We start from the raw sequence: 23146 nt of genomic DNA, 5'->3' as shown, positions 1-23146 counted from the left end.
ACTATTTTGTATGATGGGACGTATGCGAGACATAGTAAGGGTTACTCCTTCGAAAAACTACTGCTGCTGAAAAATGATTTTCATTTTAGATTCTGAGCTAAACTGCGTGCTACTTTGGGAGAACAAATCATGCGAAAAACACTTAGGTCGGGTTGTGGTCCCGTGGTTAGTGTAGCAGACTCTGAGTAAGAGATTCTAGGTTCGATTTTACTTCATCCCTATTATTTTATTTTTAATAACGGTCCGCTCTTAGGTCGACTAAATTAGTATGAAATTGAAATGTCTGGTAATATTATTAAGAGCTCATTATTATTACTGATATCTCAACATAGATGAAGAAGAATATGGAAGTCTGGGTTTTAATAGGGCTTACAATATCCTATCATGGGCTGGTTTAAGTGATCACTTGATACACGTGTAATATTCACCATTCAACTCATAATGACAACCATACTACTCGATGTTTTAGAACTCGTATATTTATCGTTTAATTAATACGTTCCTTCATTTGTGAGGTCTCGCTAACGTTTGTGGTTGAGTTTATGAAGTTTTTCATTTGGCAGAGACCCTAATGAAAAATGTAAGAAAAATTCTTCCCCAATTAAATTTACATAGTGTGAGACGCCTGAAAACATGATTTTCATTTTTTATTAACTATTTGTTTGACCAGTTTTTTATTCACATAATTTTGAGTTTGTCCAAATCTTTATTCTCATATTCGGGTGTAAAAATATCATAAAATATAATTGAAATGTAACTTGTTTTAAAATCACAATAAATATTTTATTTTAACTTTATTATACTGTCTACCGGTTTCGAAGCTAACCACTTCTTTATTTGTCTTGATAAAGAAGTGGTTAGCTTCGAAACCGGTAGACATTATAATTAAGTTATAATAAAATATATTTATAGTAATTTTCAAACAAAGTTACATTTTAATTATTAAATAGATAATCACAGAGTTAGTGCTTCAAATATAAATTATACTCAAAATATCATTATATCATTAAGATACCACTATTTTATAGCTTATAGGTATCTTTTCCTACACATATTTTAATTCTCACGTGAAAAATGATACTTTATAATGATATAATATTTTAATTGCTTTTAAATATTCATTCTCTTGCCTTTTTAGCTTAATAAATAATGCCTCTTGCCCATAATATTTTCTTTGCCTAAAAATACTCTTAAATTTTCTTAAAATAATAAACGTTTGTTTACGTTATCCCTTATCCAAATTCACGTTCTCGGAAACAACATGCAAATCAACCGGAATATTATATTATGTTTATTTTAATATCAAATTCAATGCTTTATTAATATGTGATGGAAAAATAATAACAGACCCAAAATGCCAGAATTATTACTTTAATATAGATTTCTACTAAAACTCGCTTCTTATTACGAAGGAATTTTTAGTTTCAATACAATCGATCAAACGCAGATCAGATCGATCTAGACCCCCTGTCTAGATCGATCTGATCTGCGTTTGATCGATTGTATTTGATCCCCCCTGATCGGCTATTTATTTTTATTTTTAATTTAAATTTTACTTACTGATAATCAATTATTAGAAATAGTGGTATTTACCAAGTGAAGTTTAAATTAAAATTACAACAACTGCCGAATGAATTATTCTTCTTCATGTTCTTCTTTTTGTAGATCCTAGGGATCTGTTTGTGCGTCCGCATGTCGCTCTTGGGATGTTGACTCCCAGCTGTCTTTCCATCTTTTCGGAGGTCTGGGGGTCTGCGTCCTTCAGGGTTACCTTGAAGGGCGGTACGTGAAAGTCTGTCTTCTGACATTATATTTATATGATCATTCCAGTATCGCCTTCGTTGTCGTCTCCACCTCACGATATCCTCCGTCTTACACATGCTCCGGATGTCGGTATTTCTTACTCGAATAAATGAATGATTTTTTTTCAATTGGTCTGGGTGTTTGTGATGTATTTTGATATCTTTCAAAATCTCAGATCTGTATAGTGTAATGACTCGACTACCGTACTGGAGGTCCCGGGTTTGATTCCCAGGTATAAGTGATTTATTCAATATTACCCTTGACTGCTACCTGAATCTACCCAATCACCTTTCCTTCTTGTGTTAACGATCAAGATAACATTGCGTTTATATGATGCAGTGCCCTATGCACCATTGTGCACGGATAAAGGTTAGAAGAAGAAGAAGTCCAGGCATGAATATAGTCCATGGTCTTACGTAGCACAAACATCATCTTATTTTGCCTATTGTAATACATTTAAATTTTTAATTATTAACAATACAGCACTTACAAAGAAAATACAAAGCATTATTTATAATCCTGTCAAGTGATGTTTTAAGAGACCAGTATTTTAACACCCTCTCATGCCCACTCCCCATTAGATATGTACATATATTATGATACAATTAATAATAATGTAACGAAATCTCTCTTAATAAACAAAATATAACGATAACAAGGGAAAGGGATAAATTTTAGTGTTAGGTATGTATATTTATTTACGCATAATTCCACACATGATAAAATTGCTAATCATAATTATTACTATCGTTTTTCAAAATAAATAGTAAGCCGAGGCGATTCAGAACACTATTCGCGAATGTTTTTGCCTAGAATTTTCACTCATGAAGTACATGAAATTATAGTTACTTTAAACATAAAGAGTAAATCCACTTACGAGTAGGCATGGGCTATGAAACATAAAAACTTGAAGACTGAGTAGGGTCATGATAAGCGGTGTTGCATAAGCCGTAGCTAGATTTCAGAGTCACTTGGACGTTAAGTAATTTTTAAAAAAAACACTGTTTATTAATCCGAACTTGCATTAATAAAACTCGTTCACAAATATATTTGTATTTGGACAACTCAAAATGTTGTAAATAAATTAACTGGTCAAATTATAAGCTAAAACAACAAAATGAAAAGGATATTTTCCGGCGTTTCTCATGTATGTGATTATAATCCAGGATTCGGACCTCACATACTAATAAAAGAGATTCTGCTAAAAAAAAATGCTTCTTTCATCTCACCAATAGATGGCTTTAGTGAAATTCTAGTGATTCAAGCACAATGTTTTGAAATTGTATTATATATATAGAACTTCCAAGAATTTCAGTAGTGTGTTGTTAATCATGGGTAGAATTGGTGAATGTTACGCGTGTGTAAAATGATCACTTAAACCAGTCTATTTACTGTCGTAAGCCCCGTAAATGCCCAGATTTTTTTTCTTCTTCATCTTTGTTGAAATGTCAAAAAGTAGTATGTAAAAACACAATCGTAAATATTAACCTCTTATAACGTTACCTCTGGATAACGCAGTACCTATCTCAACTTTGTAGGGGGGTTTACAGCAAATGATTTTTTTAATGTACATGATCCTCGTATTCACACTGGATATATTATTATGTACGTAAATATTCCAGCGGCGTCTCGTTGGATGTCAGCCATATTAAATACTGCCACGACTCGTGACATTTTCCGTCAGGTTCATTAATCACAGGAGAGCAGTAGAGTGTAGGAGAGGGCATGGGAAGCGGAAGGATGTGAGGGTGGAAGGAGAATTCATTAGCAGCCCGAATATCCGCTGAATGTTTTGTGATACCTCCTGACCTGTGTGATAAAACCCTTAATATCTCGTCTCTGAGGGTCTATCGATTACACTGACCAACAATTTACAACTTTTATTTTGTAACTGGCATGAAAATACTTGATCTTTATGCACTTTGCATGGCTGAATTAAAAAACGAAATCAAAAAAATGTGGCACGTCAGATTTTTTAGTTATGGATATTTTTTATTCTGATATTGACTCAAGTTTATTTAATTATTTATGTATAAATATATTTAACCACATAAAGCTGTCATAAGAATATAAAATATAAATCAATTAATAGGTAAAATGAGAAATAAAAATTACTCCTCGGGAATATTATATGTATATATGATTTATGTATGTAATATGTTTTGAAATAAATTTAAAAAAAGGCATTTTCCTGTCTGGGTTTTATACTATATGTCAGGCAGCTGGTTAACTTTGGTATAGGCCAGGGGTTCCCAAAGTGTGCGCCGCGGCTCCCGGCTAGAAAGTCAAGAGGGGCGCCGTGAGTCGATCCTCCATCATTATCCGAAACCACAAATATTCTCGGGTACCTATGAAGCAACAATTTATTTTTTGAGAGCTAGCATCTTTCTATCCAACTACTATTACTGTAGGTACCTACCAATTTTTTTCGACTATAACATATGTATCATATATACACACATATCTTTCATATAGTCACATTGTCTTTTCCAATTAGCTTACTAAAGTAAGGCGCCGTGACAAAATACTAAACTTGTAAGTGCGCCGCGGGCTGAAAAACATTGGGAACCCCTGGTATAGGCAATATATTGCAAGGACTTTACTCCAAACTTAGTTGTGTTTATCGGCTCCATGTGCATTTTATTATTAAGTCCTTGTGAATTATGATGATGAATTTCGTTATGAAACATCATTTCGGTGTTGCTTTGAGTCGTTTCAAACATTATTTGAAGCATTGTATTTGTAATCTGGGAGAATGTCGAAAAGTATTATATTAGTCCTCAAATAAAGGTCTTTTGCATGGGTGGTGGTACGGTAGACGAAATATATTTCTTATGGCTCTATTCTACTCGTATATCGGGAGAGTGCCAGACTTGGGGATAAAATATCTCGGGTCGCGCAGATAAAATTCTATCGACCGGTTCCGATAAATTATAAACGACATTTTGGGACATTGCGGACATTTGAGAGAGATTGAAATCATGCTAGATCGGGCGAGAAAAGAAAACAATACGATATAACATTATACCTAAGTGTTATTTCCTATCATTTTCGTACAAGAGTACGCTCACTGATTGTTTCATGCACAGCGTGTCTGGAAAATGTTGCCACTTTTTCGAATATGAGTAGAATTATTTTTTATTAGAGATTTATGTTATATTGTCCGTTTAGCTACCTTGCTGGGGGTCTTGGGTTCGATTCCCAGTGGGGGTGAAAATAAATATTAGTGATTTCACACTCTAATATTTGTTTAAATATTACCCTGGACTGGTCCCTGAGGCGTAAGAATGATCACCTTGCCTTCAAGCAATGATCAAGATAACACTACGTCAATACGATGAAGTGCCCTATGCACCATTGGTTGCGGATCAGGGAAGAGAGATGTTTTATTATTTATTGTTTCGGCATTCACTTTTTTGTAGGACATGATTAAATTATAAATAAATAAAACTAGTTTTTTATCACTTGAGTGGTAAGAAACAAGTGTTTTATTTATAATTAATTTATGTTTTTCATATATGTATATTGAACTTCTTCTATAGAATAAAAGAACATTGGCGGGCTTATTGCAAAGAAGCAATATCTTCCAACCGATAATAAACAGACTAGTGATACTTGTCAAAGTTATACAGCCGTTTGAAATTAAATTGCTGATACTGCTTTTACAAAAGTGTTTTCAGAAATAAAAATAACTTTACATATGACTAGATTTCTATTTTAAAAGTGTATATAAAGTATCAATATGTGAGACTGTGGCGTGCTTATCGCAAAAAATTGTGTTTGAAACCTTTTTTTTATTTTTAAAGTGTGAATTTTTTTAAATAAATACGAACCTCCGAGATGAAGACTCTCCGATCCATAACCGGAAACACATTGAGAGACCGAGTAAGGAATACCGACATCTGGAGTATGTGTAAGACGGAAGATATCGTGAGGTGGGGACGACAACGAAGGCGATACTGGAATGATCATGTAAACAGAATGACAGATGACAGACTTCCACGTATCGCCCTTCAAGGAATCCCTGAAGGACGCAGACCTCCAGGCAGGCCTCCAAAAAGGTGGAAAGACAGCTGGGAGTCAACATCCCAAGAGCTACAAGCGGAGGCACAAACGGATCCTTAGGATCTAGAAAAAGAAGTAGAAGAAGAATATATAAACCTAACCTGAATCGGTTTGTTTGGCAAAGTTTTTGTTTTCTAAACATTCTACATTGTAGAAACGTAATGTGATAAAGTAGAAAGGTTGAAAAATCCATAATTTTCTTACTATCTCTGTGCTTTCTTTCATTCAAGACATGTAGTCTTTTTTTCTTTTATAAATAGTAATTTTGCGAAAAACTGCATGAGTGTAAATCTGTAATTAGTGACAGTCAGATTTGTATAACGTTCAGATCTGAGATTCAGAAGACCCTCATATTTTCCGAACACCCTGTAGATTGTATTTTATTTATGTAGTTCCATCTGTAAATAGGTATTCCTTAGAAAGTTAGTATAGTGGATAGCCGAATGAAAGAGATTTTGAGTAGGTAATTTATATTAATGATTATTGTTTATTGTTTCGGCCTTTTGAAGTTGGGGTCTAGAATTTTAGTGTTAATAATTTTACCTTACTTTTATTCGGTAAAAATAACAAATAAATATTCATTTTCTTTTTAGTATCAATAACTTCCTCTCAATAGTGATCGATAACCGGTTTTCAAATGCCAGTGTAGTTAAAAATAGAATTTCAAAAGTAAAATTAAGGTTATTTACACAATGTGTTTTCTTTTTACTGTGATTCTAGACCAGGAAACTCTTCAAGATTAGGGCTTTTTTTTCACTTTTATTGGAATGTAGTTTTTTTTAACCATTTTGGATTATTGAGAGAAATTGATAGAAAATTAGATAAAGTGCAGACAGGCGGTAGTATAATAATTTGTAAATACTTAAGTCAAAGAATGCTGACTGAAGATTGAGATGAGTTATATTATGTTGTATCTTCGTGCCGGTGTCGGCAAAGAAATGAGATGGGGTAAACACACGTGTCGTGTTGAATGTATAAGCTTTACCTGGGTGCGTTGTAATTTACTGTGCGTTGTGTGAAGTCAGCATGGCGGTCAATGCTTCAGTTATACACTTTCCGCTGTCAGCAATTTCGGTTATGGAATGATCAATATTGTGATATACGGGATACGTGCCCCAAACTTTTTGGAATACCAATATGATTTGACATTTGTTGAGTATATCTATCTTTACAGATGTGTCCTGTTAAATGGAAAATACCGTGATAAATTAACTTAACTTTTAAGCAATTTTACGTCTACGTGTAATTATGAATATTTGTAATTAATATTATGTAAATATATCCTTCACTAATTTTCATATTTGCATGTTTCCTCTATTTATGTAAAAATAACTTCCTTAACACCATTTAGATGTGTCATAAGCTGTTTTTTTTATTAAATTTGAGTACATAATTATTCAATATCGAGCATAATATTCAAAAAAAAAAACAAACAAACAAATTTCCATGTATTCTCTATTTCTTTTTGTGTATTGAAATTTAAATCAATGTAACCAAGAGAAGTGAAAAAAACGTTAAAGTATTGAAAATAATCAAAGATTTACATTTACTTTCATGATTACATATTTATTATACTAGATTTATTCCTCTTTAAATATAAAACACATAAAACGTGACATTACTGTCCCTGCGCACAAGTTGACGATTTTTTCATAAAACATTTTTCACGTACAACAAAATATCATTGAGCAAAAAGCAGACGAATCTTTCTCTGCTCTTGAAAAAGGAAGTAAAGAAAAAATATTTCAGAACTGCAAAGACTGCAAATAAATATTAAATAAGAGTTTAGAACAAGCTCGCGTTCAATTATTCAGCCGTAAGTCATAAATATTGAAAATCATTTCTATTTACCCCATTTGACGGTACCTACAACTCAATGGCAACATAGCATTCAAAGTAAAATCTCTATGATTCTCCAAACGTCAAAAATGTTTTGACAGCAGGTTTACAAAATTAGTTAGTCTGTGTTTACAGTTTAGCTGACAGTTTTGCGGATTGCGTTTTTTAAATATTTTTATATGATGTATTTATTAGCCAATGTATCTTCATTTTCATAACATATATTAAAAATGGATAAATCAAATGAAGTAATTTTTCCAACAGATTCTTCTAAAAATGTTTGTGAAGGGTAAAACGAACTTATTTAATTTACTGTAATATGTAAACAATTATAAAATTTGTATTAATGAAACATCTAATTTCAGGCAAAAAATGGCCAGTGATAATGTATCAGATTTAAAAAATATTATTCCTTTATCATCCACTGGTGTCGTGTCACTAGAACAGTTCTCTAAACTTGAAACCGAAGAGAAAGACATTACTGAGCTTAAAAATTGTGGCTTGACACAAGACGAAATCAAAATGTACAAAGACTATGAAAAAGGAATGGAGTATTTGGAGAGTGTTCACAAAAATATGGAGATCTCTGCCTTAGAAGAATCGGTGAAATGTATTCTAGATAAAATAAATAAAACACAAGATCCCACAAGCAATTCTGACGTCCTCGGGTTATGTATACTTTTGGCTTTCAATGATAATTTATTATGAAAATGTGTCTTGCCGTGAAAAAGAACGAATCAATTTAAAAAAAAAAAAAAAAAAGAGTAATAGTTTTGTTTTTTATTATTTACACAAATATTTCAATTTCATACTATTTCTGTGAGCCTAAGGGGCTCATTATTAGAAATAGGTATCAAATTGTGGTAGAGTGGGTTTGAACCGAGAAACTCTGACTTAAGAGTCCGCGACACTAACCACGGGACCACAAGCTGACACTTCAATGCCTCCTGCAATAGATTTTTCATGCGACATGAAGTACCTGTGTTTGTTTTTTAAACTCTCCTTTTTTTTGATATTTCAACATAAATGAAGAAGTGTATTGAGCTGGGTATATGGAAGTCTGTATTTACAGATTTTATGACCTGTCATTAGCTGGTTTAAGTGATCACTTTACACACTGTGTTACCATTTTATCAGTGATTGAGTACCATTCAAATTTTACATGATGCACAAGCATCTATGCTCCAGTGACAACATATAATTTTATTATTCCCTATATCTATAATCTCCTTCCATAATTTTTCACCGGCACCCAATGGTGCATAGGGCACTGCATTGGATCCATGTTGTATTTATCTTTTATTCTATATTATGTGAAGACTAAGTGATTAGTCATGCGCTTTGTGTGTGACTCCAGGGTGTATTGGATAAGAATTACAATGAAAAAAATCACCCTATATTTAATTTGACCCTTACAGGAATCAAACCCATGACGTTATTAAGGGTAGTCAAACATACTAACGACTACAATACGGAGGTGGACTTTTGTTTAAGTTATTATGTTACTCATTGTTTAATGATTTAAAATGTAATTTTCTTATTTTTAGATGTCCTGATATAACTGTGTCAACGAAAGAAGACAAGGAATATTCGATAGACCCAAATTTCCTCTTGAAGGAAAATCAACCAATCTCCGATTCTGTTCATCGTGGCCACCCAATAAATCACCTGGACGAACTACAAGACGACTTATTTGGCCACATGGATATAGATAAACTGCCATCAGCTAATAAAAGAAGAAAAATACTCCGCAGAATGGAGAGAAAGTTGGCTAAAGATACTCCTCTCCCAGAGCCTTGTAATAATGACGCAAAATCTAATTCTTCCATTGTCGAATCTCACTCTTACAACGAATTCATCAGAAGCGATGTCGGCCAGTCAAATGTTAATAGACGTAATGACGCAAGCAGTAGAAATCCAGATTCTAAATGGGATATAAAAGACATGTCCAAATACCCCAAAATAGTCGAAGCACGAAAATCAGATCTTAAAATCAAAGATAGAGTCCTGCCCACCATCGGCTGCAGACCGGAAACTTTATACACAATTAAAAATAATAAGATTGTAAGATTGGAGAAAAAGGTTAATGTTAAAGATGGGAGTGAAAAGGGTGATCGTTATGAAGCAGTAGAAATTATACTTCCTATAAATAAAGCTGAAGAACAGCTACTCGAAGGATCTCGACTAAGCTTAGAAGATATAAAGAAGATACCCAAATTTGAAAGCTATGAACCAGGTGATTGCACTAAGGTAAATTAAACTGATTTAAAAGGCTTACTTGTAAATTTTCTATGTATATTACAATTAAAACAAGTATATTTTATAAATGTATCAAAAGCAAACATCAGCCCTTTCAGGAGTAATGCCGTATATATACTCAGGGGCGTGCATTCCATATATGTAGGCAGAAAAGCAGTGCCTATCCTAACTTACCCGCGTGACATATAAAAACGCAACCAGTACCTACCCTGCCTCACTAAGTAGTACTTAGCTTACCTTACTACCTTCCTCTACTGCCTACCGTAATTAATTCTCTGAGCACATCGCTCTATATATGGCAATACTCTTTAGGTGAGTCTGCACAGATTATAGGTTCGCATTATTGAGAAATAATTACATATTTCAATGGCTAGTTTGTGATATATTGCGCGTGACAAATATCAACTCTCCTAGTATAGATTATTATAAACGCTTACTTTATAAAGGGTTTATAATTAACAACATTTTAAATGAGTAAATATATATATTCCTCTACATAATTGGCTAGAATTCATCATACAATGATTAAAGAAAACACTTCGTTTTTTACCACTTGTGTGGAGATTGTGATAAAAAATATGTTGGTCAAACTGCGAGAAATTTAAAGATTAGAATTAAAGAACATCATAGCGGTCTTGTTAGTAATTATTTTTCGGAATTTGCAAATCATATAATAGATACTAATCACTCATTTCATTCTCATAAATTAAAATTATTACACCTTGTTCCATATAAAGGCCAAATTATGAATTATCTTGAAAATTTAGAAATCCAAAAAAACCTGAATTCTAATAATAATTTATTAAATAAAATATTGTTTCAAAATTCTTCACCATTGCTTTCCATTTTTCCTTTGTTTTAAAACTCTGTCCCTTGACTAACCCCTTCCCCTTACTTTCCCCTCTCCTTATTTATAGAACAATTTTATATTTTATATTTTAGTTATTATACAGACCTGAATGACGGAAGTTTAACTTCTGAAACATGTAGTCTATAATAAAACTCAAGTGGTAAAAAACGAAGTGTTTTCTTTAATCATTGTAACATGTCTTACCACAAAGTTAATGCCGAAACAATAAATAGAATTCATCATAATACAGAAAACTATTTATCAATTACAAAACTGGTATGAATTTCCTTTTTTCTTTTAGAAGCTGTATATTAAAAATTTATCAAGCACCGTAAAACAGGAAGACTTGAACTGCATGTTTCATAGTTATGATAAAAATGCTACAGTCACATTGATGGTGGGAAAAATGAGAGGGCAAGCATTTGTGACATTTACAAGTAAGTATTATTGAATTTGATTAATTATAGAAATTTGTTTTTATTCAATTGTATTTTTAATTTATTAAAGAAAACACTTGTTTTCTTTACACTTACTAAAATAAACATGTTTTCTCAATATTATTAATATTTAAAGCATTTACTTTGTGGTTAGTCATTTTTACTTATTTATTTTTTTACAAAAATGTTAATAAAATTAGTATATAACCACTCACCGAGATTTTTACGTCTACCGGTTTCGAGACGTACCCGTCTCTTCGTCAGGACAATCACTAACACAGCATGCAAACAATACTACCCTTCACCACCATAGCACCATTTACACACTCAAAACTACACAAAATGTCTAACACATGCGATTTTTGGTCGACCCGAAGACCAACATGCACTATAGTTTTCAATACAGACATGCGTTACGAGCCGAGGTTAAACGTATATTAGAATTAGACTAGGAATCGAATCTACTTATATACTTGTAGGATGAGAGGAGTGGGGGGGGTTCGAATTGGATATTGACGAATCGTGTTTAATCGATGTCGAATCAAACAATGGAATTAACAACCAAATAAATTTTACATATAGTCCATTGTTTGATTTGACATTGATTAAACACGATTCGCCAATATCCAATTCGAACCCCCCCCACTCCTCTCATCCTACAAGTATATAAGTAGATTCGATTCCTAGTCTAATTCTAATATACGTTTAACCTCGGCTCGTAACGCATGTTTGTATTGAAAACTATAGTGCATGTTGGTCTTCGGGTCGACCAAAAATCGCATGTGTTAGACATTTTGTGTAGTTTTGAGTGTGTAAATGGTGCTATGGTGGTGAAGGGTAGTATTGTTTGCATGCTGTGTTAGTGATTGTCCTGACGAAGAGACGGGTACGTCTCGAAACCGGTAGACGTAAAAATCTCGGTGAGTGGTTATATACTAATTTTATTAACATTTTTGTAAAAAAATAAATAAGTAAACATGTTTTCATTTAGACCTGAAGATGAAAGCTTAGCTCCCGAAACAAGCCATCACAAAATAAACTCAAGTGGTAAAAAAACAAGTGTTTTCTTTAATAATATCATCATGTCTTACCACAAAGTAAATGCCGAGACAATTAATAAAATATTTTATGTTAATTGGCTGTTTCATTAAAAAAAAAAATCTTCTTTACAGCGCCTGAGTTAGCTGCTAAATCTTTGAACGAGCGAAATGGTACGATTTTAAAAGGAAAACCCATTATCATAATGTATGGGAAAGAATCGAAGATGGAAAACACATGAGAAGGATGAAATCAATTCTCAAAATTATATATTGCTGAAAAGCTGTTCTAAAGATTACAAAATGACTGATTAACAAATAGTGTACTGGATTAAAAGAAAAGTCTTCTTCTTCCTTCTTCTTCGAACCCTTATCCGCACCCAATGGTGCATAGGGCACTGCATCGTACTGATGCAGTGTTATCTTGATTGTTATGTACATAAAGGCAAGGTGATCCCAGTCCAGGGTTTTATTAAATAAATAGAGTGTAAAATCACTGATATTTATTTTCACCCCCCCTGGGAATCGAACACGGGACCTCCAGCACGGTAGCTAAACACGCTAACCATTACACCACAGAGGTGGAAAAAGAAAAGTAACTGATGAATAACAATAATAAACCTTCAGGAGACACATTAAAACACAATTGTTTATCAATAAAATATTATTTATTCTAAAAAAAAGCTTTTACATTTGAACCCAATTTGCAAGAAAATCAACACAGTATTACTTACGAACTACATATTGCTTAAATACAACTACAATCCCTTTTTAATTACCATGAACAATACACTTTTTCACTTAAAATTTTATGGAGATAGTTTAGGTTTTTTTTATTATTAATAATTTTGCTATTAACTAATACACAAAAATATTTGTCATTGTAATATCTTTACTGATAATTATTACGAATTACTGATAATTATTATAAAATTGTTTATTTTATATTTCCACATAGTTTTAGCAATATGTCAACCACCTAGCATTATTCACTCGAAGTTTACAATTTTCTTTGCGTCGATTCAATACTATTGTTCATGTTTTGTTTGTATCTGATAACAAACTGATAATCCCTTGAGGTGATTCTAAAATTATACCAATTTAGAAACCTTGGGTTTTCTCTTTTGTCATTCTTTCTTCTCAGCAGGCATGGGGGGCACCTCGGACTTGTTTTCTGCAATTAAAAATGTTTTTTAAACTTTAAGTATGTAAAAACTTATCAGTTACATTAATTTGTCATGCGGAATACGCGTTAAGCACGTGTGTCTTAAGAGTGATAAGAGTAAGTTAAATAGCTTAAAAGTATCATTATTTGTCAGTGTGTACATAATGAATATTTTACAACATTTTGAGTGTGTCCAAATACTTGTTCACAAATCTGGATTATCTCCAATTATAGGAGTCGTTTTTGAGTCTTGACTTCCGTATTTTTCTTCATCTATGTTGAAATGTCAAAAAATAATGAATAATAAATAAAAAATGTATAATTTGCAAGTACATATATGGTAAACTTTAGTCCGCTTGATGACTCATGTTTATACTTGTTTGTCTCAAAGCGAGTATAAATATGTTCCGCACGTGAATGCTACACTCAAAGAGAGAGTAATTCAGTGTGTACTAATATCTACAAAAATTAATTTCATATTTTAATCACTTAACAGTCAAATTTTGGCGAAAAAATTCATCGGTGCAGGAAATAATCACCAAACAACTCGAAACAAGACTACCCAAACACTGCTCGGGTAAGTCAATAAAAACAAATATATTTGGCTCGGGTAGTTCAATACCACCAAGTTGGAATACGATTTTCCCGAGCAGCACTTGGACTCAATGCAACACAAACTCCTTGCCCGAATCATGCACGGGATAAACTGACAACTGGTTGTATAAAGTTTTAGTGTTTTGGAAATGCTAGTTTGTCAGCATCCACCGTTGTTCACAAAATATTGAAAGCAGTAAACAGTCGTTTGTTACAAAATGTCTTACCCATTTCTGTTGGCGGGGGCACTGCGTGGAGGGGCTGCTGGGCCGGAGGGGGCTGGGGGCGCGGGGGGCCCGGCGGACCGGGGGGGCCACCATGAGGATTCGGACCCATATGAGGACCTAAATAAACACAACATTATATACATCTATAATATATTTCCGCCTCCGTAGTGTAATGGTCAGCACGCTCGGCTACCGTTCTGGAGGACTCGGGTTCGATTCCCAGGGAGGGTAAGAATAAATATGAGTGATTTTTTCGCTGTAATATTTATTCAATATTACCCTGGACTGGTACTTGAAGCGGAGGGCTGATCACCTTTCCTTCATGTGTAAACGATCAAGATAACACTGCGTTTATATAACGCAGTGCCCTATGCACCATTGGGGTGCGGATAAGGGTTTTATTTATTATTATAATATATTTCTCAAATCTTTGTGATTCATCCAATTTTTTTTTTAGTATTTCTTAATGTCTAACTGACATCATAAGATTTTTACTAACCATTGCAAACAATGGATGTTCACAGTTAACACACTTCGGACGGGAGAGGTATTTCTACCCGTTCGGTGGATTGATGCTTAAGGCCTCATTCCAAAGACAGAAAAAAGGGAATTATCCAACGTTTTATATGAATATTATATACTAATCTCATTGTTAAGGTCTTTTTTTGTATTAATATTTTTTTTTTGTACTTAAAATTATAATATATTGTGAAATGCAAAAGAATCAAATAGATTTTTTTTACTACCACAAAAAATAAATTCAAACAAAATATTATAAGAGCTGACCGAGCAAGATGCATCTTTACACACTTAGGCTGTGGGTTGTGGTCGTGGAGAGGATCTGGGCTGAGTTCGTGGTTATGTTTTGAGCATTGGATTCAGTATAGGGTTCAATGTGCGAAGCATGTTCGGAACTCTGCTTAGGGATAATTCTCGACTATAACTCTAGGCCTTGCACACTCTTTACTCTAACACAAAATACAGTAATACAACACACCAAACGCCACATCAGGCAAACACATTTTATTTTAAGCTTAATAGTATTTTCACTCTTTCTTGTTGTTATATATATATTATATATGGTTGTATAAAATGTGAAATCAGTAATTGGCCTCATTGTCGGCTCCTTATATTGTGTATTTATATTATTTTTGTTAATGGCTGTTGATTTCCAATAAATAAATAAAAAATAAAATAAAAAATAAGAATTTAAAATAGAGAGAAAAAAAAATGTCGCAGGAGGCTAATCCCTTGCACGGGCCACAAGGCCTACACCAAGCAGAAGCAGAAGAAGCTATTAGTTAATTTGAGTGCACCGACCTGCAGGATCATGCGGGTACTCCTGGTAGCCCTGGTACCCTCCGGGATGGTGGTAGCCGGGGTAGTGGTGCGGCGGGGGGGCGTAGTGCGGGTAGTAGGGGTGGCGCGGGGGATAGTACATCATTCCCGGAGGCATGCCTGGAACATTACACATTATTCTATCAATAATTAATTAATCATGCTTTTGAATATTGAAAGCATTATCTTTGTGGATCATATTGATATATTATTTCGAGAAATAAAAATACTTTGTGTTTTGATCCACTCACATTTTTATTAACCAACTAGTTTCGGCAACAACCTGTTGCCCTCTTCAGGTCATAAATTAAACCCTAAAGAGGGCAACAGGTTGTTGCCGAAACTAGTTGGTCAATAAAAATGTGAGTGGATCAAAACACAAAGTATTTTTATTTCTCGAAATAATAAATTAATCATGCATTTTATGTACGACTCCAGGGTATATTGGATAAGAATTGGAATGAAAAAATCACTTTATATTTATTTATTTGAGCATCACAGGAATCAAACCCATGACGGTATGATGGATAGTTATTAGTCCCGGAGGCATTCCTGGAACGTTACACATTATTCTATCAATAGGTTCGGAGAAATGGACAGACGACATCGCAGAAAATTGCCGGAAAAGAAGTGATCGAGGAAGGCCCAAAACCGCAAGGTGTGGCAGGCATTGAAGGAGACCTTCACCGAGCAGTGGGTGCATGCTGGATAAAGCCACAGTTTTGGGGAAACAAGTTTTTATTATTTTTATCTATTTTAACATAATGTACACACAAAAAAGAAAGAATTTATGAAAGTTAAGAAAAAAATTAAGTTTATAGATATATCTATTTTTTGTATATTATTATCATCATCATCCCATTATTATTATTATTATCCATGTCTTTATAAGCGAGGTAGTATTTTACAAAAATGGCACTATAGAAATTATCCAAATTATTATTATTTTTAAATTTTTTTATTATTATTACTATTACCTTGATTGTGTGGTCCAACCGATAACTGACTGGGTGCCGGTGGTAGCATCATGTCTAAAATTATTGAAAACAAAATAATAATGAGACAACCATCACAATGAAAATTGACATCTTTGATCGATTTATAAGTGTTATTTTACCAAGACTAAAATTGAGAGCTAAGATTTACTTCAAACAACACTATTTACTCAACAGCGGCTCCAAATAAATCCTTTTTTTACAGGATAATTAATGCAGCAAAACTCACACGTGTCACATTACATATTTTATAGCATAAACCTTAGTTAACACATCTTATGCTTGGGACTTTTTGTGTTCATTATATTGTGATACTTGAGGTTTAGAGTGACATATTATTATTTTTTATTTGAAAAGATTTCAACGATTTAAATTAAAATGTTTTAATGATTCATATGCTGTCGTGATTAAAATGTTACGCGAGCAGAATACGCCCGTGTCTCTCATTAGCCCTTTAGGTGAAGCAATTGATTTTTAAAATTTGTTTACATAAAAGCAGAATTTTGTTGTTTGTAAGCTAGATCATTATGGCTATAATATCATCCCCAGGTAGTTTTGGAAGAGTGTGTTCAGTTCAGAGTTGTGAAAGTTAATGTCATTCAGTTTTAATATGAAAAAAATCAATTCAAAGACAAACTGACGCATCGCCGGCCTTGTGAGTCAGTGACAAATTGACCTTGGCTGGCAATTTGCCGGCTTTGTATTGCAATGGGTTGATTGATACACAGTTTTTGAAGGTAAAGATACTCACTCGGGTGTGTCATGGGATGCATAGGATGCGGTTGCATGGGCATGTGCTGAGCCGGGATTGCGGAAGGCATGTGCGGGGGAACCACCCCACCCGGCGGAAGTGCTGCAGCGACTCCCTCCCCGAGCGCGGCAGAGACCGCCGCAACAGGAGGGGTCACTGTAGGACTGCTCTCCTCATCAGGCTTGGCCTCAAACGCCGGCTTGGAGCTCTCCGAATCGCTCGACTTCTCCGAGTCATTCTTATCTTCCGGCTTCGGTTCCTCCTTTTCTGCGGCCTGCTCTACCTTTTCTTCCGCCATTTCTACGTCTTTTTCTTCCGGTTTAATCTCGGCCGCTTCTTTCGCCGCGCTCTGTTCAACGGAAGCCGGTTTTCCTTCTTCCGTCTCGTTACTTTCTGGTTTAATTTCACTATCCTTTGCCGCTTCTGCGTTCCCGGTAGCTTCGGGTGTCATCTCCTTTTGCAACTGTCCGTTTGTCGGTTTTTCTGCGGCCGCGCTCTCTTCGAACTCTTTCTTGACGGGCTGACCATCCTGTTCCATCGGCTAAATATAAACAATTCCAGAAAATAAGTCATTTGAAAAATCAAATATATAAGTTTTTAAATTAATATTAACACCCATAAAGCAGATTATGCAAATAATAAATCTAAGTAATCAATGAAAACAATAATAAATATAATAATATTCTCTAGCTACCTGTCTGTCGAATTTTGATAAATTTAAGAAATTATTAACAAACAAAAATAAAGAGATAACTTACATTTTGCACATTTCAATTTCAGATTAATAAATAAAAACATATAATTGTTGATGATTTATTCAGTGCCTTTTTTATTAATATGATAGTTTATTGTGATATTTTAACGTAATAACGGGGGCAAACAGGGTTAAATATAATTGAAATTCAATATGAATAGAATAAATGTTTTTAGGTATTACAGCATAATATTATCTCGATAATTTGATAAAGGATTCATCTTAAGGCCGTTCAAAGTGTAATTAAAACTGTATTTGACTTCAAATATGGCTGGAATGGAACCAGATCGCTGCATATCAAATCAGTGCAATATGAACACCATGCAGTGTAACAGTGGCATTTTTTGAGAACATTTTTTTGCAATAACTGATATCAAGTAATCCAATATCAAGTAATCTAATTACATCCAATCCAATATAAAATATATAATGAGGTGAAAACTGACCAAATCAATCATTATGAGCAATCAAGTTTTTTCAATTAATTACTTTTTTATCTCCAATCCAAAAGGATGTTTTTTTCCTGGGATTCAGATTCAATAGAATGGAGAATAAGCCATGTATTAAGTAAAAAAATTAGTAGGATATGTATAATTATTTGGGAGAAATTAAGGTTTGTATCTTGGGTATTGCGCCAGCACAAACTATGTGACAAAGAAAACTTTTACAGACTGGCAATTGAAGGTTAAGAGAACACCGATTTTTAAAGTTCGTTATGCCATCTTAACCAAGCCCAAAAGATTTGCGGTTAATTATATATGTAGTATATTATACGAATTAGACTCTTATGCCAATACGTAATTATTACACAAATAAGCGATAAAGGATTAACATAGTTAAGTTTAGTAATTATATAATGCAATGGAAAAATAGGGTGGCTACATAATCTTAATGAATGTCTTTTACCTGAATATAGTGTAGTACTAGCATCTGATATGGGTGCGAGACGCATAAAACACACAAAACTCAATACAAATCACAAGTACAAACACGTCAACATAAATATCTATAAAACTACGTAGGGGTTTCAAAAAGTCCGCACATGTGACAAAGCGTCAGTTTCTAAATTCCCGAAAGCCCTTCAATCGGTTGGGCTAGACAAGTATTGTTCTGTAGCACATGCAGGTGAGCATTCACAAATATCTCTCACTCTGGTCTCAATCCTGCGGATTGGTCTGTAGCAACAGATGACATCTCTTTCGCCTATATATATATATATATATATATATATATATATATATATATATATATATATATATATATATATATATATATATATATATATACAAATATATATCTAATGAAATGCTAAACCGATCGATCAATTTATTTCCACACAGATGATAATTGCTGTTGAAATGAACTTGGCTGTTATACTGTAACTGCTGATTAAATTCAATTGCACGACTATGCTTAAATTACATTTTATAACATCAAGGGTTCTTTATTTAAACAAAGAAATTATAACGTAATTGTATGGTGCTTTATTTTTAACAATACAGTATAATAAGGTTCGTGCACAAGTTATTATCGTCTTATCAGCCGCGATAGTCCAGCACTCTGGGCGTACCATAGTGATCAAACAAACCGCGATAGTCCAGCACTCTGGGCGTATCGTAGTCAAGGAGCTTCACAAGCAAAAGATCTTTTGGCCTTATAAAGGCTGTCTGGTACGGGCTACCGCCATGTGTGAAAGAGACGGGACGCGGGAGTGTTAGAAGAGTTAAGTATTTGGCGGGCGTTAGATCGGTGTGTTACAATTTATGTTTATATTACAGGATAAAAATGGGTAAATATACCAAAAAATGGCATTACAGATTAGTTCTCTTAAGTGTCACTTATACTCATTTTTCGAAACCCCTCGTTTATACGGTGACCAAAAGTATTTAAAAAAAAAACCTTTCCTGAGGGCATTACTTTCACAAATTAAAATAGGTATGGCAACAGAATGTGCACTCGCTCTGTACCGTAGAACGGGGCTGCTTGAACTTTGATGTGTTACTTGAGCCCAGTAAAAAAAATTAAATCTGTATTTGGTCTACAATAATGAACGTATAAGTGTCACCTGTCAGGGAAACAATGAATTGTGTCAATACGTTCATTATTGTAGATCAAATACAAATTTATTTATTTTTTTACTGGGCTCAAGTAACACATCAAAGTTCAAGTAGCCCCGTTCTATGGTATATGAGTTAGATATATCATATTAACAGTTAATTTAAGAGAGTATAGGGGAGTTTTCTTTCATGGCTATTAACTAAATTTGACAATATTTTAGATGTATATTTTTTAATCAATGAAATACCCTCTGCATACATTTTGACAAAAATCAGTTGACATTCAGCGTTAATGTTGTGTGTAAAATGAATGGCAATGGTGAAGTTTTTTTTAAAAATATTCCTGGTCAGCCGTCATAACCATCTACAAATATCATGTTGAAAAACTGACAGTTGTACATACCGAACCCTCCGATGTATACTATCATAAGCCACAATATGCAATTTTAGAAAAGAAGGGTTAAACATTTGTACTGAATTTCCAAAAAAAAAATTTACTATAAAATGCTTTTTTTTATCAGAACTGCAGTTGTAATGGAATATAATAATAAAACCCTTATCCGCACCCCAATGGTGCATAGGGCACTGCGTCATATAAACGCAGTGTTATCTTGATTGTTAACACATGAAGGAAAGGTGATCAGCCCTCCGCTTCAGGTACCAGTCCAGGGTAATATTGAATAAATATTACAGTGAAAAAATCACTAATATTTATTTGCCCCCCTGGGAATCGAACCCAGGACCTCCAGAACGGTAGCCGAGCGTGATGACCATTACACTACGGAGGCGGACATAATGAAATACAACATTTTGAGTGTGTCCACATACTTGTTCACAAAATCTCGATTATCTCCAATCACAGGAGTTATTTTCATATTATATTTGATGAGATGTCAAAAAATAATGGAATACACATGAAATACACAAAAATTATTAAAAAATTACATTTTGTAGGTTACAACAATATTCATAGGAAGAGTCGATAGGAAAGTGGTTTATTTTAATACTTACAGAAGACAAGAAATCTACATTTCTCTACAAAACACACAAGTTTGTGAAAAATAGAAAACAGACCTTTTATTTTTTTTGTATTAAACCGTTTGGGTATTTTTCATATAACATTAAAAGCTTGATAATTTGAAATTGATGGAACCAACCAACATTCAAAACATATTTTGAATGACCGAATTTGAATAAAAAAAATATTTATTCTTCATACATAAATGTATGCTCAGTGATGTTTGTTGAGTAATTCTTATTTTTTGTTAATAAAATAACGAAAGTAGTAAGTGTCGGAAATAAATTTAAAAAATATATATTCTTGTTCTGATTCGCACCCAATGGTGCATAAGGCACTTCATCATGTTGACGCTATATTATAATGCACATGAGAAAAGATCATAAGTCCTGCGCTTCGGGTACCAGTCCAGGGTTATATTTAATAAACATTAAAGTGAAAAATAACTCATAGTTATTTCGACTCCCCTGGGAATGGAACACTAGACCTCCAGCTCGGAAACCAAACATGCTTACCACTATACTATAGAGGCAGATAATTCTAATTAGCAAACCTCAACGTAAATCTTTTGTAGGTATTCACTATTGAAATAGGACAATTGATTTGCATTCATTTTAGCAATTGTAATTTTATAAAAAAAATCACAGGATAAAAGTGACTATTATTATCGGTGATTTTTTACTCTAATATTTACTCAATATTACCCTGCACTGGTACCTGAAGCGGAGGGCTGATCACCTTTCCTTCATGTGTTAAACGATCAAGATAACACTGAGTTTATATGGTGCAGTGCCCTATGCACCATTGGGTGTGGATAAGGGTTAAAAAAAGAAAATTCTACAAAATAAATCAAAGGATAAAAATGACTATAACTTTCCTTTAGGGAAAATATTTGAAAAATAAATTATACGCAGATCGGCTGTCCAAACTCAAAACACATTAAGGGACATTTTTTTGTAGTACTTTTTTTTTGCATTTTTGGACTAAGTAGAATCTACTTAGTCCAAAAATGCAAAAAAAAAACATACTAAAAAAAATGTCCCTTACTGTGTTTTGAGTTTGGACAGCCGAGATGTCCAATAACTAATATTATTTCAAAAAATCTTAATTCAGTCGGAAAAGGGTTAGTTAAAAAACGGCGACCGTATTTTTGTTTGTTTAAAAATTTGGCTACCTCTTCCTGTGTGGAGCCCCTGCCCTGGTCCCCGGGGGTGGCCAGCTCGGCCGGCTGGTTCTGCGGGGGCGCGGGGCAGTGCGCCGGCGGGGCCCCGCCCCTCCGCAGCACCTCCATCTGCCTCTCCACCAGGCGCGAGAAGGTTTCCTCATCAACAGCCGGCTTGCAGTGCTGGAATTTGTGTCAAATATAAATGGTTCTGCATCTCAATTTGGTCCAGCTGCTTCTAGAATGAGTCTACCTCAATTTCGACTTAGAAGACGAAGAACGACCCGGACAGCCAAAAAAGTTTGAAAAAGAACAATTGGAGGCATTGCTCGATGAAGATGCGTGCCAAACGCAAGAAGAACTTGCAAAATCATTGGGAGTTGATCAAGCAATCATTTCCAGACGTTTAAAACCATTGGGATTCATTCTCCAGAGGCTGCTTTATAGATTCCACCTTTCATCTCAAAGATATAACATGAAAATCTCCATAAACAAAACAAAGATCATGGTCACTTCGAGACATCCAATACGATGCAAACTTGCAATCAATAATGAAATCATAGAGCAAGTTATGCAATTCAAGTATTTGGGTGTCGAAGTGTCCAGCAGCAATAACCTATACAATGAAGTAAGAGAACAAGCAAACAAGGCCTCTGCTGTAGCTGGATGCTTAAAAAATTTTGTATGGTGAAATAAATACATGCTGAAAGAGAGTAAGGTGAGGATCTATAAGACCTACGTAAGACCGATCTTGACATACGGCACAGAAACGAGAGCCGACACTGCGAGAACAAA

The 23146-nt window shown here is 34.0% G+C and overlaps 2 protein-coding genes across 9 annotated transcripts in view; one reads left to right on the top strand and one right to left on the bottom strand.

Annotated features, from left to right (window-relative positions):
* Window positions 1-7792: 7792 nt before the first annotated feature.
* LOC148299935 (uncharacterized) lies at window positions 7793-12946 on the top strand. Its single transcript, XM_088275478.1, has 5 exons — window positions 7793-7996; window positions 8073-8375; window positions 9255-9957; window positions 11118-11253; window positions 12426-12946. Exons 1-5 carry the CDS (start codon window positions 7938-7940, stop codon window positions 12530-12532), a joined length of 1308 nt encoding a protein of 435 aa, XP_088131604.1. The 5' UTR covers window positions 7793-7937; the 3' UTR covers window positions 12533-12946.
* Bap111 (Brahma associated protein 111kD) overlaps window positions 12940-23146 on the bottom strand; it is a 30408-nt gene continuing 20201 nt past the window's right edge. For all 8 annotated transcript variants that reach the window (XM_088275472.1, XM_088275470.1, XM_088275469.1 and 5 more), the window contains 6 exons: window positions 22364-22534; window positions 17361-17901; window positions 16592-16645; window positions 15597-15734; window positions 14277-14393; window positions 12940-13464 (listed from right to left, as the gene is read on the bottom strand). In XM_088275472.1, coding sequence (XP_088131598.1) covers window positions 13418-13464; window positions 14277-14393; window positions 15597-15734; window positions 16592-16645; window positions 17361-17901; window positions 22364-22534 — 1068 coding nt within the window. In that variant the 3' untranslated portion in view covers window positions 12940-13417. The remainder of the gene's footprint in view (window positions 13465-14276; window positions 14394-15596; window positions 15735-16591; window positions 16646-17360; window positions 17902-22363; window positions 22535-23146) is intronic.

Source organism: Brachycentrus maculatus, unplaced genomic scaffold, assembly GCF_059751285.1.
Source record: "Brachycentrus maculatus isolate JH-2025_06_01 unplaced genomic scaffold, ASM5975128v1 h1tg000880l, whole genome shotgun sequence".
In the NCBI taxonomy this organism is placed as follows: domain Eukaryota; kingdom Metazoa; phylum Arthropoda; class Insecta; order Trichoptera; family Brachycentridae; genus Brachycentrus; species Brachycentrus maculatus.
This window is presented reverse-complemented; position numbering and strand designations above follow the sequence as displayed.